At 41.5% G+C, this 22872-nt stretch overlaps 1 protein-coding gene across 1 annotated transcript in view; it reads right to left on the bottom strand.

Annotated features, from left to right (window-relative positions):
* Positions 1-22872, bottom strand: part of LOC126183709 (uncharacterized) — a 302729-nt gene that overhangs the window by 94746 nt on the left and 185111 nt on the right. The window contains exon 3 of the mRNA XM_049925896.1: positions 11575-11688. Coding sequence (XP_049781853.1) covers positions 11575-11688 — 114 coding nt within the window. The remainder of the gene's footprint in view (positions 1-11574; positions 11689-22872) is intronic.

Genomic DNA, 22872 nt, shown 5'->3' with positions numbered 1-22872 from the left:
TATGAATTTTATTTTAGGCTCTACTTTGTTTATATCACTGTGGAGTTGTTGGATGAGACTTGGTGTTTCATCAAAACTTCCTTGAAAGCCGTCTGACGATGAATTGTAATGATTCGAAACCGGTAACGGTACCTTGTGGATAAAGGCACTTAAAATTAATTTCCAGCTGGTTGCAGTCCCAACACCATCAAAAGATGGAAAGAAATCCTCTTTGTAGCAAGAATTAGATTGCAGAAAAAATTGCATACCAGTGCGTGAAGTGCACAGTTCAAGTTAGTAAGACTAAAAAATAGAAACCAGAAACGAACTCGTCTTCCCTCAATAAATCGCGATTCCCGAAATCGGTGACGTGCATTGCAAATACGATCTTACCGGCAATGCCATTGACGACCAGTCGGGGCTTGCCGAACAGCAGCTGCTGTTAATGGTTGCTGGGCTGAGCCGATGTGAAGAGATTGCGAAGCGCGGATCTCATCATCCTTCTGATTAACCGCCACGGATACACGTAAGTGCTAAATGAAACCTCGAAGACTTGGCAGAGGGCCGAAGTCAAGGAAAACACGTACTAGCGCGGAGTCCAGAGTAGCATTATCACGTACAAAATCCCATACCAGTTCCAATACGAATACAAATGCCTTTCTCAAGTTTTGGTAGCCTTCCTGCAGACCTCGGAAAGGTGCCCCGCACAATCTTTTCCAGTGAGTCACGGAAAGGGCCTAAGTGCTCCTCCAACCAGCGATCTGGAAGTTTGTTCTCTAGCTCCCAACACAAAGTCAAAACTTGCCCCCAATGAGATACGTGTCAACGGAAACGGGAGACGAGTGGCTCATTCACACGTCCAGACTTGTTCCTCGGAAATTATGGAAATTTTGTTGGGCTTCGCACACCGTTCCCACGGGAAGGGAAAAATGTGGAAATCTGCAGACACACGAGTGGATACATATTTTGCTTGAGAAAGCTTGTCTGGAGACCACACACAGTAGCATACTGGCAAGTGGATAACTCAGGACAATACCGAAGTATACCAACAAAGTAGAGTTCCCACCCCTTCCATTAATGGTTTTCCGTTCTGCTATTGAGAACACCAGTTTTGCATTTTGGCAAATATCGTTCGCGGAAGCTTGCCAGGAGGATAAGCCCTGCAAAAGGTAGTCCAACTGACCATGCGGCAGACTAGCGCGAGACCCTGCACTCTAAATGACCGGCATCCCTTCCAGAATAAGCGAAGTCTCCTTATGTTTTCGCCGCAGCGAAAAGAAGTTTCGATTTAATGGAAAAAAATTACTACAAGAATGAAATGTTGGGGGAGGGGGGCTTGACGGGGAGCGGTTAGCTACGTTGCCATAAGCTACTCCTTAATCACTCACGTAAACGACACGCAATACAGAAGAAAAGTCGACAAATGTAACTGAATCGGAAACTAAATCAAGTAAATGAATCTCGTATGCAGATTTAGTATGCAAACGAGATAAAATATTGGGAGAAAGGCCTGAAATACATGGGTGAACGTGAACAATCTTAAGGAGATTCCGACGCTTTCTACAAGATCATTTACATATACCGTAAACAGTAACTGCCTTACCATATTTCCTTGGGGCACTACGGAAATTACCTTTACATCAATCAATTTTGTTCCTTTAAGAGTGATGTGCTGAGTTCTATCCTCAAGGAGGTCTTGAATCCAGTTGCGCCAACGATATAGTCCAATAGTTATGTGGGTCCGTCCATCGGCCCTTCTTGAAAACGAGAATGAACTGCGCCTAGGTACCCTTCGTTGCTCAAGCGATCTACGATAAACTGCTGTTAGAAGGCGAGAAAGTTCCTTTTACATAATCTTTGTTGTAGAATCTTATAGGTATCTCATCTCGTCCCGATGCCTTTCCACTGCTAAGTGATTGTAGTTGTCTTTCTGTTCTGTGATCGGTTATATGAGTATCTGCCATTTCGAAGTTAGTACGATGAGTGAATGAAGGGGTGGTATTACGATCTTCCACAGCGACACAGTTTAGAAAGTCCGTATTCAGTATTTCGGCGTTACCTTCCGCTTCGGTGCCTGTATGGTCACTGAGTGAATGAACGGAGGAATTCTAACCGCTTACTGATTTTACAGAAAACCAAAACCTCTTATGGTTTTTATTCACATCTACTGAGAAAATCTATCCTCATAGTCAGTGAACGCTCCTCTCACTGCTCTCCTTTCTCTCATTTTCGATTCGTTCACCTTTTGTTTGTTCTTGAATCTGCTTGTCTATGTAATAGTTATCTAACACGGCTATTAAACCACGGTGGGACTTTCCCGTCCTTTAAGATCTTGCTCGCAGCATACTTGTCTAAGGCGTACCGAACGATGCTTCTGAATTTCTCCTATGTGTGCTCCACATCATCGTCTTCATCACTGAATATTTCATGCTGACTGCTCAGATGCCCTGCGATGTGTGTCCTGTCACTCTTGCTAAGCAAAAATTCCTTCTTACCTTTCTAAACGATCCTTGTCAAACCCGTAGTCATAGTTGCTATCATAACCTTACGATCACTCTCACTTTCCTCTACGTTAACTCATTCGATAAGTTCAGGTCTGTTTCTTGCTAGGAGGTTTAAGCTGTTACATTCAAGAGTTCATTCTCTAATTATCTGCTCGAAGTAATTTTCGGACAACATATCCAGAATAATTAGACAGAAATCCCTGTCCCTGGCACCAGTTTCGATAGAATGACTCTCTCAATCTAGAAGATCTCTTAGGAGAAGAAGAAAAAAAGTTGCACAAAAAAGGAATTATCTGAATGGGACTGACATCGGCAGAAAAGATGTACAGTCGTGCTCAAAAGTATTCGAACGACCTGAATTGCGTTTCGCCTGATTCGCATGCAACCCACATAACGCAGCTGTCTAGCAGGTCCTCTAATCGCTCCTTGGTACAGTCGTTTGACTATTGAAAATGGTTCCAACAAGTCACCACTAGAAAACACTGCTCTGTATCGCAATAACTCAAGATGTTAAGTAATACTACGATACTACAAATATCAGGGAACACCTTATCACAGGTAAGACTGTCCTTAAGGCTTGTAAGCTCACATTTATTACAATAAATGACATACCTGAAATGTTACCACTCTCATTATTACGTCAGATAGGTAATGCACGTAGTAAGTTCGTCGTATTCATGATTTCCTCTTCAAAGTAACATACCGTACTTATTATTTAACACAAAATGACATTAAAAATTTATGTTATTCACGAGCATCTAGTTGAGAATATGTATGAACTTCAAATGACACGACGAACCGTCTCGTTCTGCATATGGATTCAAACCCAGGTCATGCAGACTAAGCAAAGATTTCGTGACTGACGGAAACTAACAGTCATTCCTGATTAGGCATACAGAGAGTGATATACCTCGATTTTAGACAGTATCAATTAGCAAATACCAACGTTAAATTACATAACGCAAACATTTTTAACGGACGCGAATTCCTACCCAGCATCTATAGTCCCTGTTAACATACTACGAGAGATGTTAAATGTTGCTTCTTGACAAGTAACTTATTGGAAATGCATTGGAAATGCATATCGCCAGGTCAATACTTATGTGAGACAAACAGTTATACCTTTTCTTTTGCACTGCACGACGTTTTCAACAAACAGATAGCGCAATACAGTAGCTCAAGTGGAAAGGAACACTTCCTATTTAAATTTCTGCATCCTACACTGTTGGCAGGTCTTTGTTGGTGGCAGTTACGTGATTTTATTTTGGTGATTACAAAATAAAGTTCAATGCATGCACTGGGTAGCCGAGGCAGCTAGTTGATGGTGATTCGGTCAACCAAGTAAATGAATTTACTGAACATGCTGCAAATTGTTACAGGGTGCCTGTGTGTCAGAATTCTCAGCCAGTGTGGTACAACGGCGTTAGGATTAAAAAATGAGCCACTGAGAAGAGGGTTTGGTGGTCTGTTGGGCTGATGATAGGTTCATATATCTGTGGTCTGGGTTCGCTTCCAACTTTGGTCAATGATTTTAGATAGGGAGAGACAGATTCCATTCTCTTCTGGTTACACCAAGTGAAGAAGATATAATGGCATTGTGGTCTGGAATTCACATTAAAAATGATATTCCTTCTCTACCAAGTAGACGTTAGGTTGAGCCACAATAAAGTCTGGAGTGGCGACATGTAGAAACTCTATCACCAGTAACCTTTCTTATACTAGTTATTTATTTCTAGTGACGAAACAAACGCTATGTAGGCTCACAGGACACTTATTCCATCTTTTATCTGAGCTTCTGTATGTCGATAAAATTGGTTCTGAACTGGGAATGCAACTCAGACCACCCTTAACGCGGAATTTTATCCCTTCGTGACGATACAGCTCGGCTACAATTTGTTGTTTGTTCAAAACTGCAGATTCCTCAACATCTCCACATGTTGCGCGTGAATGGGTTCGAATCCTGGCCCCGCACTAATGATTTCATTATGTATTATCAGGCTCTAGCATGAGAACACCTATCTGCTGGTGGATAATAATTTCGATTTTTAATGCATTTTCGTTCGTTGTAAACACTAACGATATTTGACGTTTTTGACTCCCAGTGGGACACACAACTATTTGCGAGATCACTGTAAGTTCAAGATGTTATTCCGAGCTGCTGGTGGAGAAAAATTCGGTAGCTGACGTCTCTTTGTGTGTAGTCGACAACGATATGTGTGGAGCTCTATTCCCAGTCAGCACTGAACTCTTCGTCATATTATTTCTAGTTGAAACATGCTCACATGTCGCTGCTGGTGCAACAAACCCATATTTAACGTTCGTTTTCTCTAGAATACAACAGCGATAGGTGCCGGGTTGGAGTCCTGGGAAGGAAAAAATTAATGTTTCGTCTCGTCATTTCAGTTAAAACATGTAGCTACTGCCGAGAAAATCCGATATGTCACTGTTGATTGTGTTTCAATATCTATCTTATTAGGTTCTGTGTGCGAATCCCTGTCCAACACAAAGCGTTACCTCACGGCATTTCCAATAAGTTACTTGTCAAGAATCGATATTTAACATCTCTCGTAGTACGTTAACAGGGACAATAGGTGCTGGGTAGGAATTCGCGTCCGTTAAAAATGTTTGCGTTATGTAATTTAACGTTGGTATTTGCTAATTGATACTGTCTAAAATCGAGGTATATCACTCTCTGTATGCCTAATCAGGAATGACTGTTAGTTTCCGTCAGTCACGAAATCTTTGCTTAGTCTGCATGACCTGGGTTTGAATCCATATGCAGAACGAGACGGTTCGTCGTGTCATTTGAAGTTCATACATATTCTCAACTAGATGCTCGTGAATAACTTAAATTTTTAATGTCATTTTGTGTTGAATAATAAGTACGGTATGTTACTTTGAAGAGGAAATAATGTATAGGACGAACTTACTACGTGCATTACCTATCTGACGTAATAATGAGAGTGGTAACATTTCAGGTATGTCATTTATTGTAATAAATGTGAGCCTACAAGCCTTAAGGACAGTCTTACCTGCGATAAGGTGTTCCCTGATATTTGTAGTATCGTAGTATTACTTTACATCTTGAGTTATTGCGATACAGAGCAGTGTTTTCTAGTGGTGACTTGTTGGAACCATTTTCAATAGTCAAACGACTGTACCAAGGAGCGATTAGAGGACCTGCTAGACAGCTGCGTTATGTGGGTTGCATGCGAATCAGGCGAAATGCAATTCAGGTCGTTCGGATACTTTTGAGCGTGACTGTACATGTAGAGACAAGCAAAAAATTGCAATTTTAGAAGAACTAGATTATTAATTCAAGAGAAAGAGCTTCATAAACTGAGCAAGTCAATAACGCGTTGGTCTGCCTCTGGCCCTCAAGCAGTCATTCGGCTTGACACTGATTCGTGGTGTTGTTGGATGTCCTCCTGAGGGGTATCGAGCCAAATTCAGTCCAATTGGCGCGTAATATCGTCAAAATCCCGACACGGTTGAAGGCGCTGCCCGTAATGCTCCAAGTGTCACTCATCATGGTTCAGTTCGAAGCGGGACTCATCACTGAAGACAATTCTACTCCAGTCCGTGACATTACAGGCCGAAAACGTGTCTGGAGACGCACCAGACAGCGGTAGAATACAAGCCTGAGTGTCGCCTGCTATACCGCTCGACATGTCGACAACCAGGGGTAATGATCTAGGATGTCATTTTTTTCACATCAGGACGCCTTTGGTTGTCATCTGCGGTATCCTTACAGTACAGCGGTAAGTTGACGATATTCTACGCTATGTTTTGTTGCCCTTCATGGCAAGCCATCCTGGGCTTATATTTCAGTAAGATAATGACCGCCCGCACACCGCGAGAGTTGTAGAAACTCTTGTTCGTGCTTGTCAAACCCTACCTTGCCCAGCAAGGTCGTCGCATCTCTTCCCAATTGAGAATTTTAGGAGCAGGACCCTCCAACCACATCGGCATTTTGCCGACACAATGCGCAAGTTGCGCAGAATCTGTCGCGTATCCCTCAGGAAGACGTCCGACAACACTATCGATCAACGCCAAGCCGAATAACTGCTCGCATAAGGGTCAGAGGTGGACCATCGTGTTATTTACTTGCTGAAATTGTGAAGCTCTTTCTTTTGAATAAATCGTCCAATCTGAAATTAAGAAAGGGGTGTATCTGCAGCGTGTGCTCTGCGACTATAGTTTGTAATTGGTCTTAAGGAAGCTGGTCTGAGTTTGGTAAGCGGTGTCTTACAGCACAAATGGTGAATCATAGATGAGTCACTACGGAAGAAGACTGTGGATATCTTTGTCGCGCTAGGTATATCAAGAGTAACAGCGACCAAAGAAGCAAACAACGTTCGTGGATTCGTCAGAAAAAGAGTACTGGTAGACGATTCTCCTCACACCAGTTACATGAATCATCGAATATTGGGCAGAACTGACACAAATAACGTAGAGAGACTGAAAATCAAATGATGTCAGACCTAAGTGACCCTCGCAAACAACCTATTTCTGAGCGGATGCCCGGAGATAGACAGGGCGTTTTAAAACTCAATGGCAAACTTCAGGAATAGATACCATATGTACCAAGAAGAAATAGAAGCTGTGTCAACGCTGTTCCAGAAATGTGTAGTTCCCGAGTTATTCGAGCATATTATTGTTACGCAGTGCACGCTCACATATTGTGTAGATGTACATATACAGTATGATTCCGTGATACTGCTACAAACGTTCAGGGATGACGGACAACGATAAATATATCAACCTGAGGCAAGGGATCCTAGTCCGAAAAAGACCGACTAGAAATTTATAAGCAAAAATCGTTCTGACACTACTGACAGTGGATATTTTCTGCTGCAAGCTTTTTGATTTCCATATTTTGAGAGGTGAGAATATGGACCGAAACAAGGAATGAAGTCCAGTAAACATGAGCTCTACAGTGCATACGTTAAGAGCTGTGGCCACTTGATCATCTCTGCTACCGTGAAACACATCTCTTCCTTTGAACAACTGTTCATAGCTCTTGATTTATGGGGCGTAGATACAATGTTTACTAGACAATTTTTCCGTGTTTTGGCCCATACTATCTCCTCCAAAAACATGGGAAACTAGCAGTTGAAATGGCTCTGAGCACTATGGGACTTAACATCTGTGGTCATCGGTCCCCTGGAACTTAGAACTACTTAAACCTAACTAACCTAATGACATCACACACATCCATGCCCGAGGCAGGATTCGAACCTGGGACCGTAGCGGTCACGCGGTTCCAGACTGAAGCGCCTAGAACCGCACGGCCACACAGGCCGACGGAAACTAGCAGTAACAGTCCTCTGCCAGAGGTATCAAAACAATTTTCTCTTATAACTTTCAACTCACGAAGAGAATAACCCCATTTTCCAGACGCTTCACTCAGTGGAAGAGGATTCAAAATAAGTGAACACGGGTCTCGTCTTATCCGTACATATTCTACAGTTTCTAAAAAAAACGACGGTCGAAGTTTTCGACCTAGTTTAAATGCTTTATTAGCGAGCGATATCTCAGCCTAAACAGGACCCTATGGCTAGCGTCGCGGGCTCCCACTTTTGCACCCTTTGTTCGAAATCCGCTTATTATTTTTATTTATTTTCTCTTTATCGACCGAGGTCCGTAGAAGGTTATTACATGAAAGTTTCGAAGGTTACTACACGATTGTTTTCTTATCAAGTTAGGGGTTAAAAGAATGTTATATTAAATGCAAAATTACAACTGAGTTTTACAATGGCATACGTGTATCGTATATACGTGTGCATAGTTACTATCTTTTTAAATTCGTATATTTTTATATTTCACTCTTATATCAATATTTACATTAATTCTTATATTTTATTCTCATTTTATTCTTAAGAAAGATTTGGTACATTCCTTGGAAGATACCGATCGTAGAAACATTCGAAATATAGTAACTCGAAATACCACGAGCATCGCGCGAAGGCATGTTTGACACAGTGACATTTCTTCGAACGTATCTCACACGGGAAAGGAAGTCGTTAACATTTGTGAAGATTTCACGCGTTTAAAATAATTTCGGGTCAAATCAGGCATAACAGATGACCCTTCCGAAAACTGGCGCTTGCAACTGAATTATGAATGAAGATGCACCACAGGAATTTCACCGTAAACAATTTCAAATATTATTCTCTTTTATTATCTTAAATTCATTCACCAGACGTACAATTAGTAGAGGAATAAGGACAACGTTATTTCAATATGCACTGGAAAACATTCGTGTAGTAAGCTTCCATGGACATGGGTAAATAAACGTAAAAAAAAGTTATAATAATAATCGGGTCTTGAACACGGGTTTCAAAAGTGTGAAGGGCAACGTTAGCCACTTCCGCTGAACAGTTTATTCCCTAAAAGGCAGATAAGGTACGCAGAAAATTTTTGGCCGTGGTTTTTTCACAAACGGTTGAATATCTACGTATAAGGTGAGATATGTGTTCACTTAGTTTGACCCGTCATCCATTGAGCAAAGATTCTGGGAGATTGGGTTATAGAACCTGCCATGTTCTCCTCTCGTTTCCGGACCAGGCTCTCTGGCCTGAAATTGATACATTAACCTAGTCCACCATCCCGGAACGTTTGTACCATTATCACGGAGTCATCCTGTATATCTAAATCTACATTATTTTTGCATTGCGTAACAGAAACATACTCGAAAAACTCGGTACTATGCATTTCCGGACACATGCTGACATAGCCTTTTTTTTTTCTTCTTGTTATATAAGGAATCCATTCCTGAAGTTTTGCGGTCGAGTTTTAAAACAGCCTTTATATATAGAAGATTGCCTAATCCCAAAATTTAAACATTCTCTGTCGAATAGCGTGGACACACACTCTCTTTGTAGTTAATTACACCGATTGTTAGACGCCAAGGAGAATACGCGGCCAGACATAATGTAATCGTGTAATGTTACCAACTAAATTTTGCTCTGTATATTGTCCTCATACAAAGGGGGGGGGGGGAGGTTCCAACATTATTACATTAGATTGCGTTGACATAGAAGCTCACTTTTTTTACACCACCAAGTGACCGGTTACCGCAAGAAGTGCGATACATCTCCGCTTATTATGTCTACCCGTTCTCGAGGTAAACGGGTTTTAAGGGTTGGGTAGACCGATAGACGGTCAAGAAAGTGAGACTAGTAGGATTCCGTTTTTACCGGTTTAGGTGACGAAATCCTAACAACGAAAACAGCTACGACGGTTACTGAAGATGAGGGTCGCATAAATAACACCCCCTACTCTTTATTCGAAATGTTCTAGTTGCAGTCGATACATCAGCATAGTAATCGTAGCTACGCTTTCGATCCAAATCACGTTTACAAGAATGCATATAGAATACATTTGCCTATACATGTGGTAATTCACATCCCAGTATTAATGCCACCGCGTTTTAGAAGTGCGAACATTCCCATTGCTAGCTAGCTTAAGAAACACTGCGGCTAATGAACATTTTCTGGCTGTGGCGAGCCTAGTGGAGAATTCTAAACAGTGTAGAATACGTTTGGCAGCTATGATACCGTTTATTTCCTGGGGTGGTGCAGAATTATCCTACTAAATTTACTCGCTAATAACAGTATTTTGTTATTTCGATAAACATCCCGAATGACTGTCACATAAGCGGTGACATAAAGGTAGAAAAGTCATGTTTTTGAGTCCAGAAAGCTCTACGCAACAGAAACTGCAATTCATTTTGCCATTTTCATTGCGAAATTGCCGGCTTATTCATGTCAGGGGTAATAATAAAGGGCTGTTTGCCTTGGTTGTCTGCTGTGTAGTGACAGGAAGGTCTGGTTTGTTTTCGGTTCTAATCTCGATGGAGGCAGGTAGAATATCAGTAAAGCAATTTTAAGAAATTCTCGAGCCCCCAATACGTTTTATCGCTACCTTTATTCTATACTGTGGATGTCATATGACACTTTTGTAGAATTTAATACATGTTACTGCCTACTTTTTCCGCTTCTGTCAACAATAGAATTGACTTAAGTGTGGAACTGAATGATTTTTAACTGAATTTCGGTATGAATCTTCACGCATTGCTAAATTTGCACACTTTCGTGGTAGGTCAGCAACAGTAATCCAGTATGACTGGTCTGAACGTTGACACAGACCGTTTCGCGGCCGAATGCGGATAATATTTTGCTAATTCGTAACGATCTGGGGTTCTTTGTCTTACTAAAACAGTTATGTTTTCTCGATAAGTTGAAATTCATTTTTATTGGTACAGTTCATACCAATTAGTGTTTCTTCTTTCATTTCTGTCTTATATTTACGTGTTGTGTTTAATACATTAATCAGCATTAATATAGTCTTACAAATTATGGAAAAAAGTCTAAAAAAGTTCAGATAGTTTGTCAATTTCACGCCTGTGCATAGTATGTTGGTAGCACTTCGTCGCCTTGCCTGTTATGCTGTGTAGCAGACTTTAAAGCCGTGCGGATCAGCATAACGAAAAGGCGAGGGGTCTCGCTCGTTTTGTCCACGACTGTACATGTTTTTATGGCGGAAATCCTGGTTTTTCGTCTCATCGTTGACGGACGTATGTATTTCAGTGTTTGAGAAACGTAACAGCAGTCGTCTGGAAACGCTTCATTAGGTATATGTTTACACTATAAGACGTATAGCTGCATTAAGGCGCCGTACAGGTGGTTCAACTTTGCGTTAACCATGAACATCGTTTTATTTCGGAAATATTCTGATCTCGCCGACCAAATCGAATATGCTATTTATTTAGAGACAGTTTTCGCAACCATTGCGCTAGTTTTGCCTCTCAGCCTTCATGTGGCTGTGTATAACGCTAATGCACAGAGGAAAATGTCATTGCACATCTAAAAAAATAGACGTCGCTACCTCTTATGACTTATGGCTAATTCATAGTTTGGTGGCACTGCATATCTACCATTTATGGATGAAAGACCAAACACAACCATTATTTCAGTGACATAAGTCTTTTAATCAATGTTATTTTCAGCCTCTACAACTATGGATGTTATTTGAAGGATTTTCATTCAAACGCCTAGTCATTTCGCTTTTTGGAGTGTATACTGACCTCTGCGGATTCTTCCTCAGACTCCGTTTCAGCCCCGTTAAGCTGTGTTTCATTATCTCCGTCCGTGGCCTGACCTGATCCTACAGACATTATTTCTTCGTCGTCATCTGTGCTCTGCAAAAAAAAATATTTATCATACTAAATATAATTAGAAAAATTTGAGAAAACAATTATTACGTAGTTGCCATGGCAATTATAAAAAAATTATGTTTTAGTAAATTATACGTGAAATTTATTTACATTTACAAGGTGAATTTAATGAAAAATATAGATAGGCTGTTACATGTAGAGGTGCGTACAGTTTGTGTATTACGCCTGTCATCTGCGATGTCGAGTAGCGTATTTCAGAAGTGTTAGACTTTAATTTAAATGTGGAAGCCGGTACACGAACTGCTGCTGCTGCCTGCGTGCAGTTATCGTTTCAACTCTAAGGCTGAAAACACTTAAGTGCTGTTGCCTTCTATTAAAATAATCGCTCTTTAGATTGTAGCTCCGGCGGCCTGGCGTTCTGCTATTTCGAGCTTACGCAGCTGAAGCGATGTACGATGGCCCTCGGGTGTGATAATAAGTAGCCGCACTACAAGTGCCAAGAGGGTACGTACAACTAATTGTAAATAGTGTTGATATTGTTAGCGAGCACGGGGTCCCGGGTTCGATTCCCGGCGGGGTCAGGGATTTTCACCTGCCTCGAGATGACTGGGTGTTTGTGTTGTCCTCATCATTTCATCATCATCCAGGACCGTGGCGAAATTGGACTGAGCAAAGACTGGGTAATTGTACGGGCGCTGATAACCACGCAGTTGAGCGCCCCACAAACCAAACATCATCATCATCATCATCATCATCGATATTGTTAGGTCTAACTGTAACTAGTAAACGAAGAAAAAACCTGTCCTCTATTATATATTTTGGTAGGAACGTTATGACGGATAACTGGTTCACCAGTTCCAGTCTTGCCTCCAAACTTCTAAAGGAACATAAAATTACAATGGTTAGTACAATGCGCAAAAACGAGAGAGAGACTACACCATCATTTGTAAACGAATGAGGTTGAAGAGTTCATTCCAGCATTTTCGGTTTTCATGAGGACAAAACTTTGGTTTCATTATGTACTGAAAAAGAATAACGTGGCGTTACTGATTTCAACAATGCACTATGATGCTGTCATTGACGATTCCACAGGTGATACTGGTAAATTGGAGATCAGTACTTTCTACAATATTATAAAATGTGGTGTTGATGTTGTTGATGAACTTTCTTCCTCATATGATGTATCGAGACGGTGGCCACTGACCTTCTTCTTTGCTCTAATGAATGTGGCAGGAATTAATGTCCAAATAATTATTGTTTCTAATACAGAAACGAAACGTATACGTCGGAAGTTCTTGAAGAATTTGTCTCTTCAGCTTATTAGGAGCCAAGTGAATCAGAGACAAAATGTGAATATCCCTAGAGAGCTCGCTGAAAGTGTTGGACGACATTCAAAAGAACCTTTGCCTCAAGGACCTCTCAATAAAGTTAAAAAAAAAACAAAGTCGTGTGGCAAATGGCCACGGAGTAAAGACGAAAAAACAAAGTATACTTGGAAGAAATGTGACAGATATTTATGTATGGACCATTTCTTAGTAATGTGTGATGATTGTGTCAGTAGGGGGAAATTAGATGACGAGTCATGAAAATGTTTTTGCATAGTGTGTTGTGGTACTCTCTACACCCAAAGCATATTTTGTTGACGGTAACCTTGTAATGTATAAGAGAAAATGTATGTCAACTAATTTAGAATTTTTATGTTTTCCTAGATTATATAGATCTGTTTTGTTAATCTGATGTATTCAGTTATTTCAGTAGAATAGCTTTGCACATAAAAAATTGTCGGTATTGTATGACTCAATATTCACAACTCGTATGTGAGTAGTAATTAATCAATAAATTCAGTTTCATTATTGTAACTGTATATTATTAATGCACAATAATATTAGTAGATAGTAATAACTTACACTTGATTAAACCGCTGATTTCAATGTTGAAATATTCAAAATATTTTTAAAAAGACACGTGTGGTGTACTACACCCCACACACCACTACACTAGTGTAAGAATTCCAGACCACACCACTGCCGTGTTAAGAATTGTGATCACAATCTTTTCTCGTAAAATCCAGCAGAAGTAGTCAAATTTGTACCGAGAACTCTAGAATTGTAGTATTCCTATCAAGGGGACAAATATATATATATATATATATATATATATATATATATATATATATATATATATATATCCCGAAAGTCGGGCACCAACTTCACATAAATCAGACGAAGACGTACACGCCTGGGTTCAATGATGTTTCCGTAGGTAGCCGTAAACATTTTTCCATGTAGGCATTGACTGCCTTCTCTCACAGTGGGATAAACGTATAAAAAATTATTGGGATTATTTTGAAATAATAAACAGTTTACTTACTTTTTCTCCATGTGTCGTTTTCATTTGACTGCCCCCTTATAGAAGTAAGCTACCATTCAAATAGGAAAGTGTGACTTAAGATATAGAGATCGTAGAATCTACAAGTAGTATTACATTCTGAGATTAAGACATGAAGTAGAGGAGCGTGTTGTACCTGGAGGATGATGTACCTAGAAACACGTGATATTTCCTGGGCGGAATTTCAACTTTAGTGACTGATTTTAGAATTGCATCTAGGAATGCACACTCCGAGTCATCATATGCAGTTTCCGGCATTTTGTACTGTTCTTTGTTACCATTTTTATGAGACATGAGGTTGTGTTTTGTGCAGCGTTTCTAACAAGGGAAACTTCCCAATACACCACCCTCAGATATAGAGGTAAAATGGTCCAGCAGCTAGCCAATCAAAAACTGAACACAGGTCGAGCACGAAAACAGGAAGAAGGTGTACTAAACTTTGAAAAAGAAGCAAAATAGAAACAATGAACGGTCCAAGCTCAAGTGTTCAACATCGAACGAATCACAACAATCACGGCGTCTTGGTTGTGTGGTCACATCATTGGTCTACAAAGCTGGAGATCCGTATTCAAATCTCCCTCCTGCTTCTTTTTTTTTCAAAAATTATGAAGTTTCCCTCCATTCACTGACGTCTCTGTTCTCCCTCTGTATTCTTGGTAACTGTCATAATATACATTGGTTATAGAATATGAGCCATACGATAAGAATATATTACCGTCGTAAGTAAATGTGACGAATAGTGAAATCGGGCGGGATGCAGCATAGACCTCTCACAGAAATGAAAACAACAAATAAATGAGTATGAAGTATGTTACAACAAATTAATTCGAGGCTCAAAGCTTCCAAAACGGAACACAAGTGTCATAATACAGTATATGGAACTTTTGTAGGTCAGATAGGAGGTACGTACGTCTGGAAGTCCCTTCCTTGCACCTCGCTGTTGCAAACGGACCTTACATCACGACACAGACACAAATTTAAACACAGCGTCAATGGCTGGACGGACAGTTCATAATTTTGTGATACAGAAAAGTGAGCACAAAGGAGATTTGAACAAGGACTCCCCCTGCGCAGTCCGACACCGTAACCACATAAACATGACGTCTTGACAACTCGAATTTGTACGTCTCGAGCTAAGACCGTTTACTGTTTCGATTTTGCTTCTTTTTTCATAGTTCTGTATATTTTCACGATTGATCTGTGTCCAGTTTTTGACGGGCTATCCACTGGGCCATTTACCATTAAATAAGAGGGGGTGCGATGGGAAGTATCCCTTGTATGCATAATCCATTCCACATATTTATGTGTATTAGAGCTATTTGTTGGTTGGTTGGTTTGGGGGGGGGGGGGGGAGGGGACCTAACAGCGTCGTCATCGGTCCTACCGGATTACGGAAGGATGGGGGAGGAAGTCGGCCGTGCTCTTTCAAACGAACCATCCCGGTATTTGCCTGAAACCATTTAGGGATATCACGGAAAACCTAAATCAGGATGGCCGGACGCGGGTGTGAACCGTCGTCCTCTCGAATGCGAGTCCAGTGTGCTAATCGCAGTGCCACCTCGCTCGGTAAAGCTATTTGTTGTACGATATTGTTAATTCTTCTCTTAGAGAGTTTGATAACGAGTAACACTTCGTATATATTTTAAACTGGTTGCACAATGTTTGGATGGTCAAGTTATATTTCGTCGGTGGCCCACCATCTTGTACCTTCAAACGCGAGAAGGTCTTCTACCGTGGAACGCGTAATATTTGAAAACTGACTGAGTTTATTTAACAACTTGACGAATTCTCTGTCTTGAAAATGGAAACTTGTGTTTGTTGCTAATAGCTGCTATTCCAAAATGTTTTTAACTTGTGACTGTGTTTTGACAACACTTCTTAACTTGACTTCACGTACTGATTATTAGTGTGTAGTAGAGTAATAATGTAACGAAAGACTGTTAAATACAGTATTCAACAGAATTTTGTCGACCGGAACACATTTACATTTGAATGGAATATTTGCCCCCTAAGTATATGATCGTGTTGTACCTGGGAAAAGCCTTACTTTTCCGGAATAATTTTCGTAACTTCAAAGAAAGTATGCGGCACACATAAAGTGAATGCTATCATTTCGAAGTGGGATAACAAAATATATTTAACATCTATTACAGAGCGGGCTACAGGGAAAGTTTGAAAATTATTGAAATGTACATCACTCTCCCCTACCAAAGAAAAGAAGAAAACGCAGTCACATTACAACTAATCCAGTGAAATTAGTTTGGCAAAGTTCGGGGAAAATAATTAGTTTTGTACGCTTAAAATCGATTTAAAAAAATTCTGGCAGGAAAAATCAGAAGTTAGAGTCAGTGATCTCACACTAGGGACGTGCAGCATAACCTCGTTAACACGAATCCGAAGGGACCGGAAAATAAACAATTCGTGTCAAAAAATTGGTGATTTTAACATGTATGCATATATATTAACACAGTAATGCGTAATACACCACAGTATGAATCACTTTACATTAGTGTAGACTTATAATACTATAAAGTGACTGTAAAAATACAAGTACTCACAAATTACATTATTTTCTCGGAAAAATACAAGCATGGTTCGCTGACGTTCACGGGAACGACAATGTCTTATAATTTCACAACCAGTTGTAACTATAGCGTCCATAAAGCAAGCAGTGACGTCGGATGTTGAAGCAAGTCGTTTTAAATTATCCAAGGCCGTAAATATCTCCTCACAGGGTGGTGGAATGGTATCTGTATTCTCCTCCTCACCTTCTTCTGATGAACCTACTTGCACCTCTGTCACAGCTTTTGGCACATCAGATTCCATAGCGCACATACGGAAATACCACCACCTGCACTGATAAATTCCTCAAAACTAATCTCAGGGTTTTCAACGTCTTGCAGAACTGTCCATTAATCAGGTGAAGTGACATGGTCTAAATCGTGGACATCTTCAGTGTTGCTGAGTCTCCAGGCTCTGTTAAATCACTTCTGTATATGATGTGGCGACACGGAGTTCCAGGCTGCTGCGATAGCTTTCATGGTGTCAAGCAGATTCCAGTTCGGGGTTGCAGTATTGTTCTCAGAAGCACGAACTGCATCTCTTACCAGTCGCTACGATAAGTTGTCGTCATGAGAGAAATGATGCCTTTGCTGAAGGCGGCTTATCACTTTAGGTGGATAAAACTGAACCTCTATGTTGGTTAGGTTCAGATCCTGTACGTTATGGGCAGTACATCTGTCCAGTGGAAGAAGAACATGTCTGTTTTCGGCAACCATTCGACTGTTGAAACGAAGAAGCAACTTGCGAAACTATATGCCGTCGATTCAAACTTTCTTATAGTGAGCATAGATGCAAGATAAGGTGTCCATATTTATGTTTTCAGAACAACGTGTTTTGTCGGACTTAACGATAACGCAGGAACGAAAGTCCTTAGTGCTGTCCGTATTACATATGAGGGTAACAATTGCACATTGTTTGCTGCGTGCTCCACGGTGACACCACCGTTTATCCCCAGGGTGCGATTTGGAAAAGTTTGTAGAAAGTCCAGTCTCGGTCATGTTAAACACATCACACGAGACACACTTTTCCCTCACTCAGTCTAATTCATGCAACCAGATGTTCGCATTTTCTTCATCAACTTCATTCGCTTCCCCATAAATTTCTACAGACGAAATTGAATGTTTCTTTCGGAACCGAGGCAAACAACTAGCAGAACAACTGAAGTCTTCGATGCCTGTACGTATTTTTGGAAATTTCATTTGCTTTTGACTGTATCAGAGAGCTACTTACAGATATGTTAATTGCACCCATATGATTGAACCATTCTAGCAGTAACGCCTCGATGTCTTCATACTTAGCGTTACGAAGTCGTTTAGCTTTGTTTCCGGAAAATGAGCCGCGCGGGGTAGCCGCACGGTCTTGGGCGTCTTGTCACGGTCCGTGCGGCTCCCCACGTCGGAGGTTCGAGTACTCCCTCGGGCATGGGTGTGTGTGTTGTGCATAGCGTAAGTTAGTTTAAGTTAGAAAAAGTAGTATGTAGGTTTAGGGAGCGATGACCTCTGCAGTTTGGTCCCATAAGACCTCACCACAAATTTCCAAATTTTTTTCCGGAACATGATTCTTAATGATCGTAGATAAAGCAGATTTGAGAATTGCTGTTTTCTTTGTATCACGGTCCAATTCACGTAGAATCTTAAGTTTTTCCTGTACATTTAGAGCTGTCTGTTTCATCTTTCACCTGTTTCGTGAGCTGCTGTTTGAAGATATTTATTCAGTATTCTAACGTATCCACTACAGCTAAAAGAACATCTGGCATCGAAACATTTCTAAATGTTAATACACATTATTAAATTTATTTAAATGTACCGAAAGGTGAGGTTATAACCGCGGCTGCCGACCTAAAATACTTTAGTAACGAGTCAACAATGGGTAGTTAGCTTTGTAGTTACATTTCTTGCATTCGTTTCGGTAAAAATTAAGACTTAAAAATACTGCAATGTCGGAATTTTGGGTTTCAACGAAATTTAATTACGCTAAGAAGTGAGAAAGAGTTCTTAATTCGCAGTAACTGAAATTCGTGTTAACCAATAAAACTTCCCATAAGACGTAATGTACTCCTGTCAGGGCCATAATATTTTTCGTGTTAACCGCGAGTTCATCTTTAGGGGGGTAGGACGTCAAACGGGCCGACTTGGAGCAGGAGAGGCATCACAGGACATTTTAATTTCCAGTGTCTATAATTTTACAAATAAATTCATAAAACTTTGTCAGCAACACCAGGAAGGACTCAGGATTCACACTCATTGCAAAGGAAGTTCGAAAACAAAATAAATTTTTTTACGTGCGAAATTTCATAATTTTTTCACTTACTAATGGCTTCATTTGTTGCTATAGGTACACTTTTCTTCATAAGTTAGAGAGATTCTTCGATGAATGCACGTACATCTCAATCTGTTTCAGAGCGAACATTGCGAAGCGAACTGCATGCAAAGGACATTTGTAAACGGATGCTTTGCAAAAGCCATAGGTCATCGCTTCACATGGAGAAAAACGTCCTCAGTGGGTGAAACAGTTTTCAGGTGAGTTAAGCCTTTCGGTGCACTGACGGTCCAATGTGGTGTAGGACCGCATTAGGTGGAGGGTGCACTTCAGGTTGGAATTAGCTCTGTGATGTTTTGCAGAGGTTTGTCGTACCAAGACTTGGGTTCATTTATTCATGTTGCCGTGGAAATAAATCAGAGTGTTTATTCAAACATTCTCGGTGAGCCAGTGTTGCCCTTTCTTCTACGTCCTCAAGATGGGTTTGCTGTGAACACTCCTGTCTTCCAAAGGGAGAACATCCGTGTTCACGGGGCAGGGCAGCACATTCAGAGCTAACTGAAAACTCATGGACAGTAAAACTTAGCTCAGTGCTGAATGCAGCAGCATTCGCACCACATCATGATACTGCTTACAAGAAGGCCTATCGAGCAACAATACGATAACAATACGCAAAAGTCACAGTTCCCAAAAGTTGATTATACGGCTCGCCTCTGCTTCACGAATCGAAGGGTGTAGTGGCCCAAGTTTACAGTTAGAACACATGGAAAGCTCAAACACAAGGTACTGTTTGTAATGACGTCATACACGATTGTGCAATCAACTTCCTTACACATTTTACGGCGCTGGAGAAGCTATTAATGTCATTTACCGTGGCAAGATGTCTATAGACGAGATCAAAGAAGAGTTGCAGCAGGAAGTCGAAGATATGTGCAGAATAGAGCGCCTGAAAAGGCCATGAACGAATGAAGCAACGTCGCAGGTACTCGCCAAGGCCACCAACAACAAAGGCTTTACGCCGGCCGGGGTGACCGAGCGGTTCTAGGCGCCACAGTCTGGAACCGCGCGACCACTACGGTCGCAGGTTCGATTCCTGCCTCGGGGATGGATGTGTGTGATGTCCTTAGGTTAGTTAGGTTTAAGTAGTTCTAAGTTCTAGGGGACTGATGACCTCAGAAGTTAAGTCCCATAGTGCTCAGAGCCATTTGAACCATTTGAACAAAGGCTTTTCCAGATCACTGCACATGCGCAGACGGGAAACTAAATCGCAACGCCAAGAAGGAATTGTGCAACATAAACGAAAGTTGGTACCCGTGTTTCTACGTCTGAATATGATGTCTATTCACATTTCGCTCCAGTCGTATAAAAGTGACGCTAGCAGCGCCACTATGAAAATGCAAATCAGGTTTGCTTTAAATACGCGCTGCAACTGTTGTGAGTGTTAGTTACCTTTGGGATTGGACGTTGTGAGTTGACGTTTGTCAAGAATGACTTTAAGGCTACAAAGCCGCCATTATCAACACCTCACTGAGTCAAACGAAGTCGTATAATAGGACTACAAGAAGCTGAAAGTTCCTTCTGCGACACTGCAGAAAGACTTAGCAGCAATGTAGCAAATTTACATGACTACTGGCACGAGTGGTCACGAGAATGTACTATCGCAACAAGACCGAGCTCTGGACGGCCACGTGGCTACCGAGAGGGAAGACCGTAATGTTCAACGTGTGGCTGTGACGCGTCATACTGCATCTGCAGCAGCAATCTGAGCAGCAGTTGGCACCACACTGACACAACGAACTATTACAAATCGTTACATCAAGGAGAGCTCCGAACCAGTGTGCGTTCACGTACACCAAAGCGCTGCCATCTCCGACTACTCTGATGTCTGAGAACTCGTGGGAGGGCAGGGTGCAGGTCTGTTGAGTTTTCTAATAAAGCTTGTTCTACTTACGTGCCAGTGACGGCCGAGTGTCGGTTAGAAAAAGGCCAGTCGAGGGCCTGCAACAAACCAGTCCGCGACCTAGACGCGTTGGACCTACACCTGGCTTTATGGTGCAGGGTGCGATTTCGTATGACAGCCGAATATACAGGGTGTTTCAAAAATGACCGGTATATTTGAAACGGTAATAAAAACTAAACGAGCAGCGATAGAAATACACCGTTTGTTGCAATATGCTTGGGACAACAGTACATTTTCAGGCAGACAAACTTTCGAAATTACAGTAGTTACAATAGTCAACAACAGATGGCGCTGCGGTCTGGGAAACTCTATAGTACGATATTTTCCACATATCCACCATGCGTAGCAATAATATGGCGTAGTCTCTGAATGAAATTACCCGAAACCTTTGACAACGTGTCTGGCGGAATGGCTTCACATGCAGATGAGATGTACTGCTTCAGCTGTTCAATTGTTTCTGCATTCTGGCGGTACACCTGGTCTTCCAAGTGTCGCCACAGAAAGAAGTCACAGGGGTTCATGTCTGGCGAATAGGGAGGCCAATCCACGCCGCCTCCTGTATGTTTCGGATAGCCCAAAGCAATCACACGATCATCGAAATATTCATTCAGGAAATTAAAGACGTCTGCCGTGAGATGTGGCCGGACACCATCTTGCATAAACCACGAGGTGTTCGCAGTGTCGTCTAAGGCAGTTTGTACCGCCACAAATTCACGAAGAATGTCCAGATAGCGTGATGCAGTAATCGTTTCGGATCTGAAAAATGGGCCAATGATTCCTTTGGAAGAAATGGCGGCCCAGACCAGTACTTTTTGAGGACGCAGGGACGATGGGACTGCAACATGGGGCTTTTTGGTTCCCCATATGCGCCAGTTCTGTTTATTGACGAAGCCGTCCAGGTAAAAATAAGCTTCGTCAGTAAACCAAATGCTGCCCACATGCATATCGCCGTCATCAATCCTGTGCACTATATCGTTAGCGAATGTCTCTCGTGCAGCAATGGTAGCGGCGCTGAGGGGTTGCCGCGTTTGAATTTTGTATGGATAGAGGTGTAAACTCTGGCGCATGAGACGATACGTGGACGTTGGCGTCATTTGGACCGCAGCTGCAACACGGCGAACGGAAACCCGAGGCCGCTGTTGGATCACCTGCTGCACTAGCTGCGTGTTGCCCTCTGTGGTTGCCGTACGTGGTCGCCCTACCTTTCCAGCACGTTCATCCGTCGCGTTCCCAGTCCGTTGAAAAAATCCTCTGTTCTAAGGAATAAACCATGTTGTCCACAGCACACTTGCACGTTGTGAACAGCACACGCTTACAGCAGAAAGACGACGTACAGAATGGCGCACCCACAGACTGCGTTGTCTTCTATATCTTTCACATCACTTGCAGCGCCATCTGTTGTTGAAAATTGTAACTACTGTCATTTCGAAAGTTTGTCCGCCTGAAAATGTACTGTTGTCCCAAGCATATTGCAACAAACGGTGTATTTCTATCGCTGCTCGTTTAGTTTTTATTGCCGTTTCAAATATACCGGTCATTTTTGAAACACCCTGTATCTGGTGATTCGACCTGCTGTGTTGCCGTCCATGAACAGCATACCAGGGGGTGTTTTCCAACAGGATAACGCTCGACCACATAACCACTGCTGTAATATAACATGCTCTACAGAGTGTCGAAATGTTGCCTTGGCCTGCTCGCTCACCAGCACTGTCTCCAGTCGAGCACATATGGAACATCATTGGACGATAACTCCAGTATCACCTGCAACTAGCATTGTGTTGACCAAAGAAGTTCAACAGGCATAGTACTCTGTCCCACTAACTGACATGTTGAACCTGTACAGCACAATGCATGCACTTTTGCATGATTGCATTCAAGATTCTGGCGGTTACACCGGTTAGTAAACTTCCAACACTTCACATTTGCAGTGGCTTATCACGAACTTACACTAACCTGTGATCTTTCAATGTTAATCACATAAGTATGCTACCTAGACAAACGTATTCCCCAAATTTCATTACTCAACATCTATTATTTTT

Source organism: Schistocerca cancellata, chromosome 4 (genome assembly GCF_023864275.1).
Source record: "Schistocerca cancellata isolate TAMUIC-IGC-003103 chromosome 4, iqSchCanc2.1, whole genome shotgun sequence".
Classification (NCBI taxonomy): Eukaryota; Metazoa; Arthropoda; class Insecta; order Orthoptera; family Acrididae; genus Schistocerca; species Schistocerca cancellata.
The sequence above is the reverse complement of the archived record's forward strand: the minus strand, read 5'-3'. Positions and strand labels throughout refer to the sequence as shown.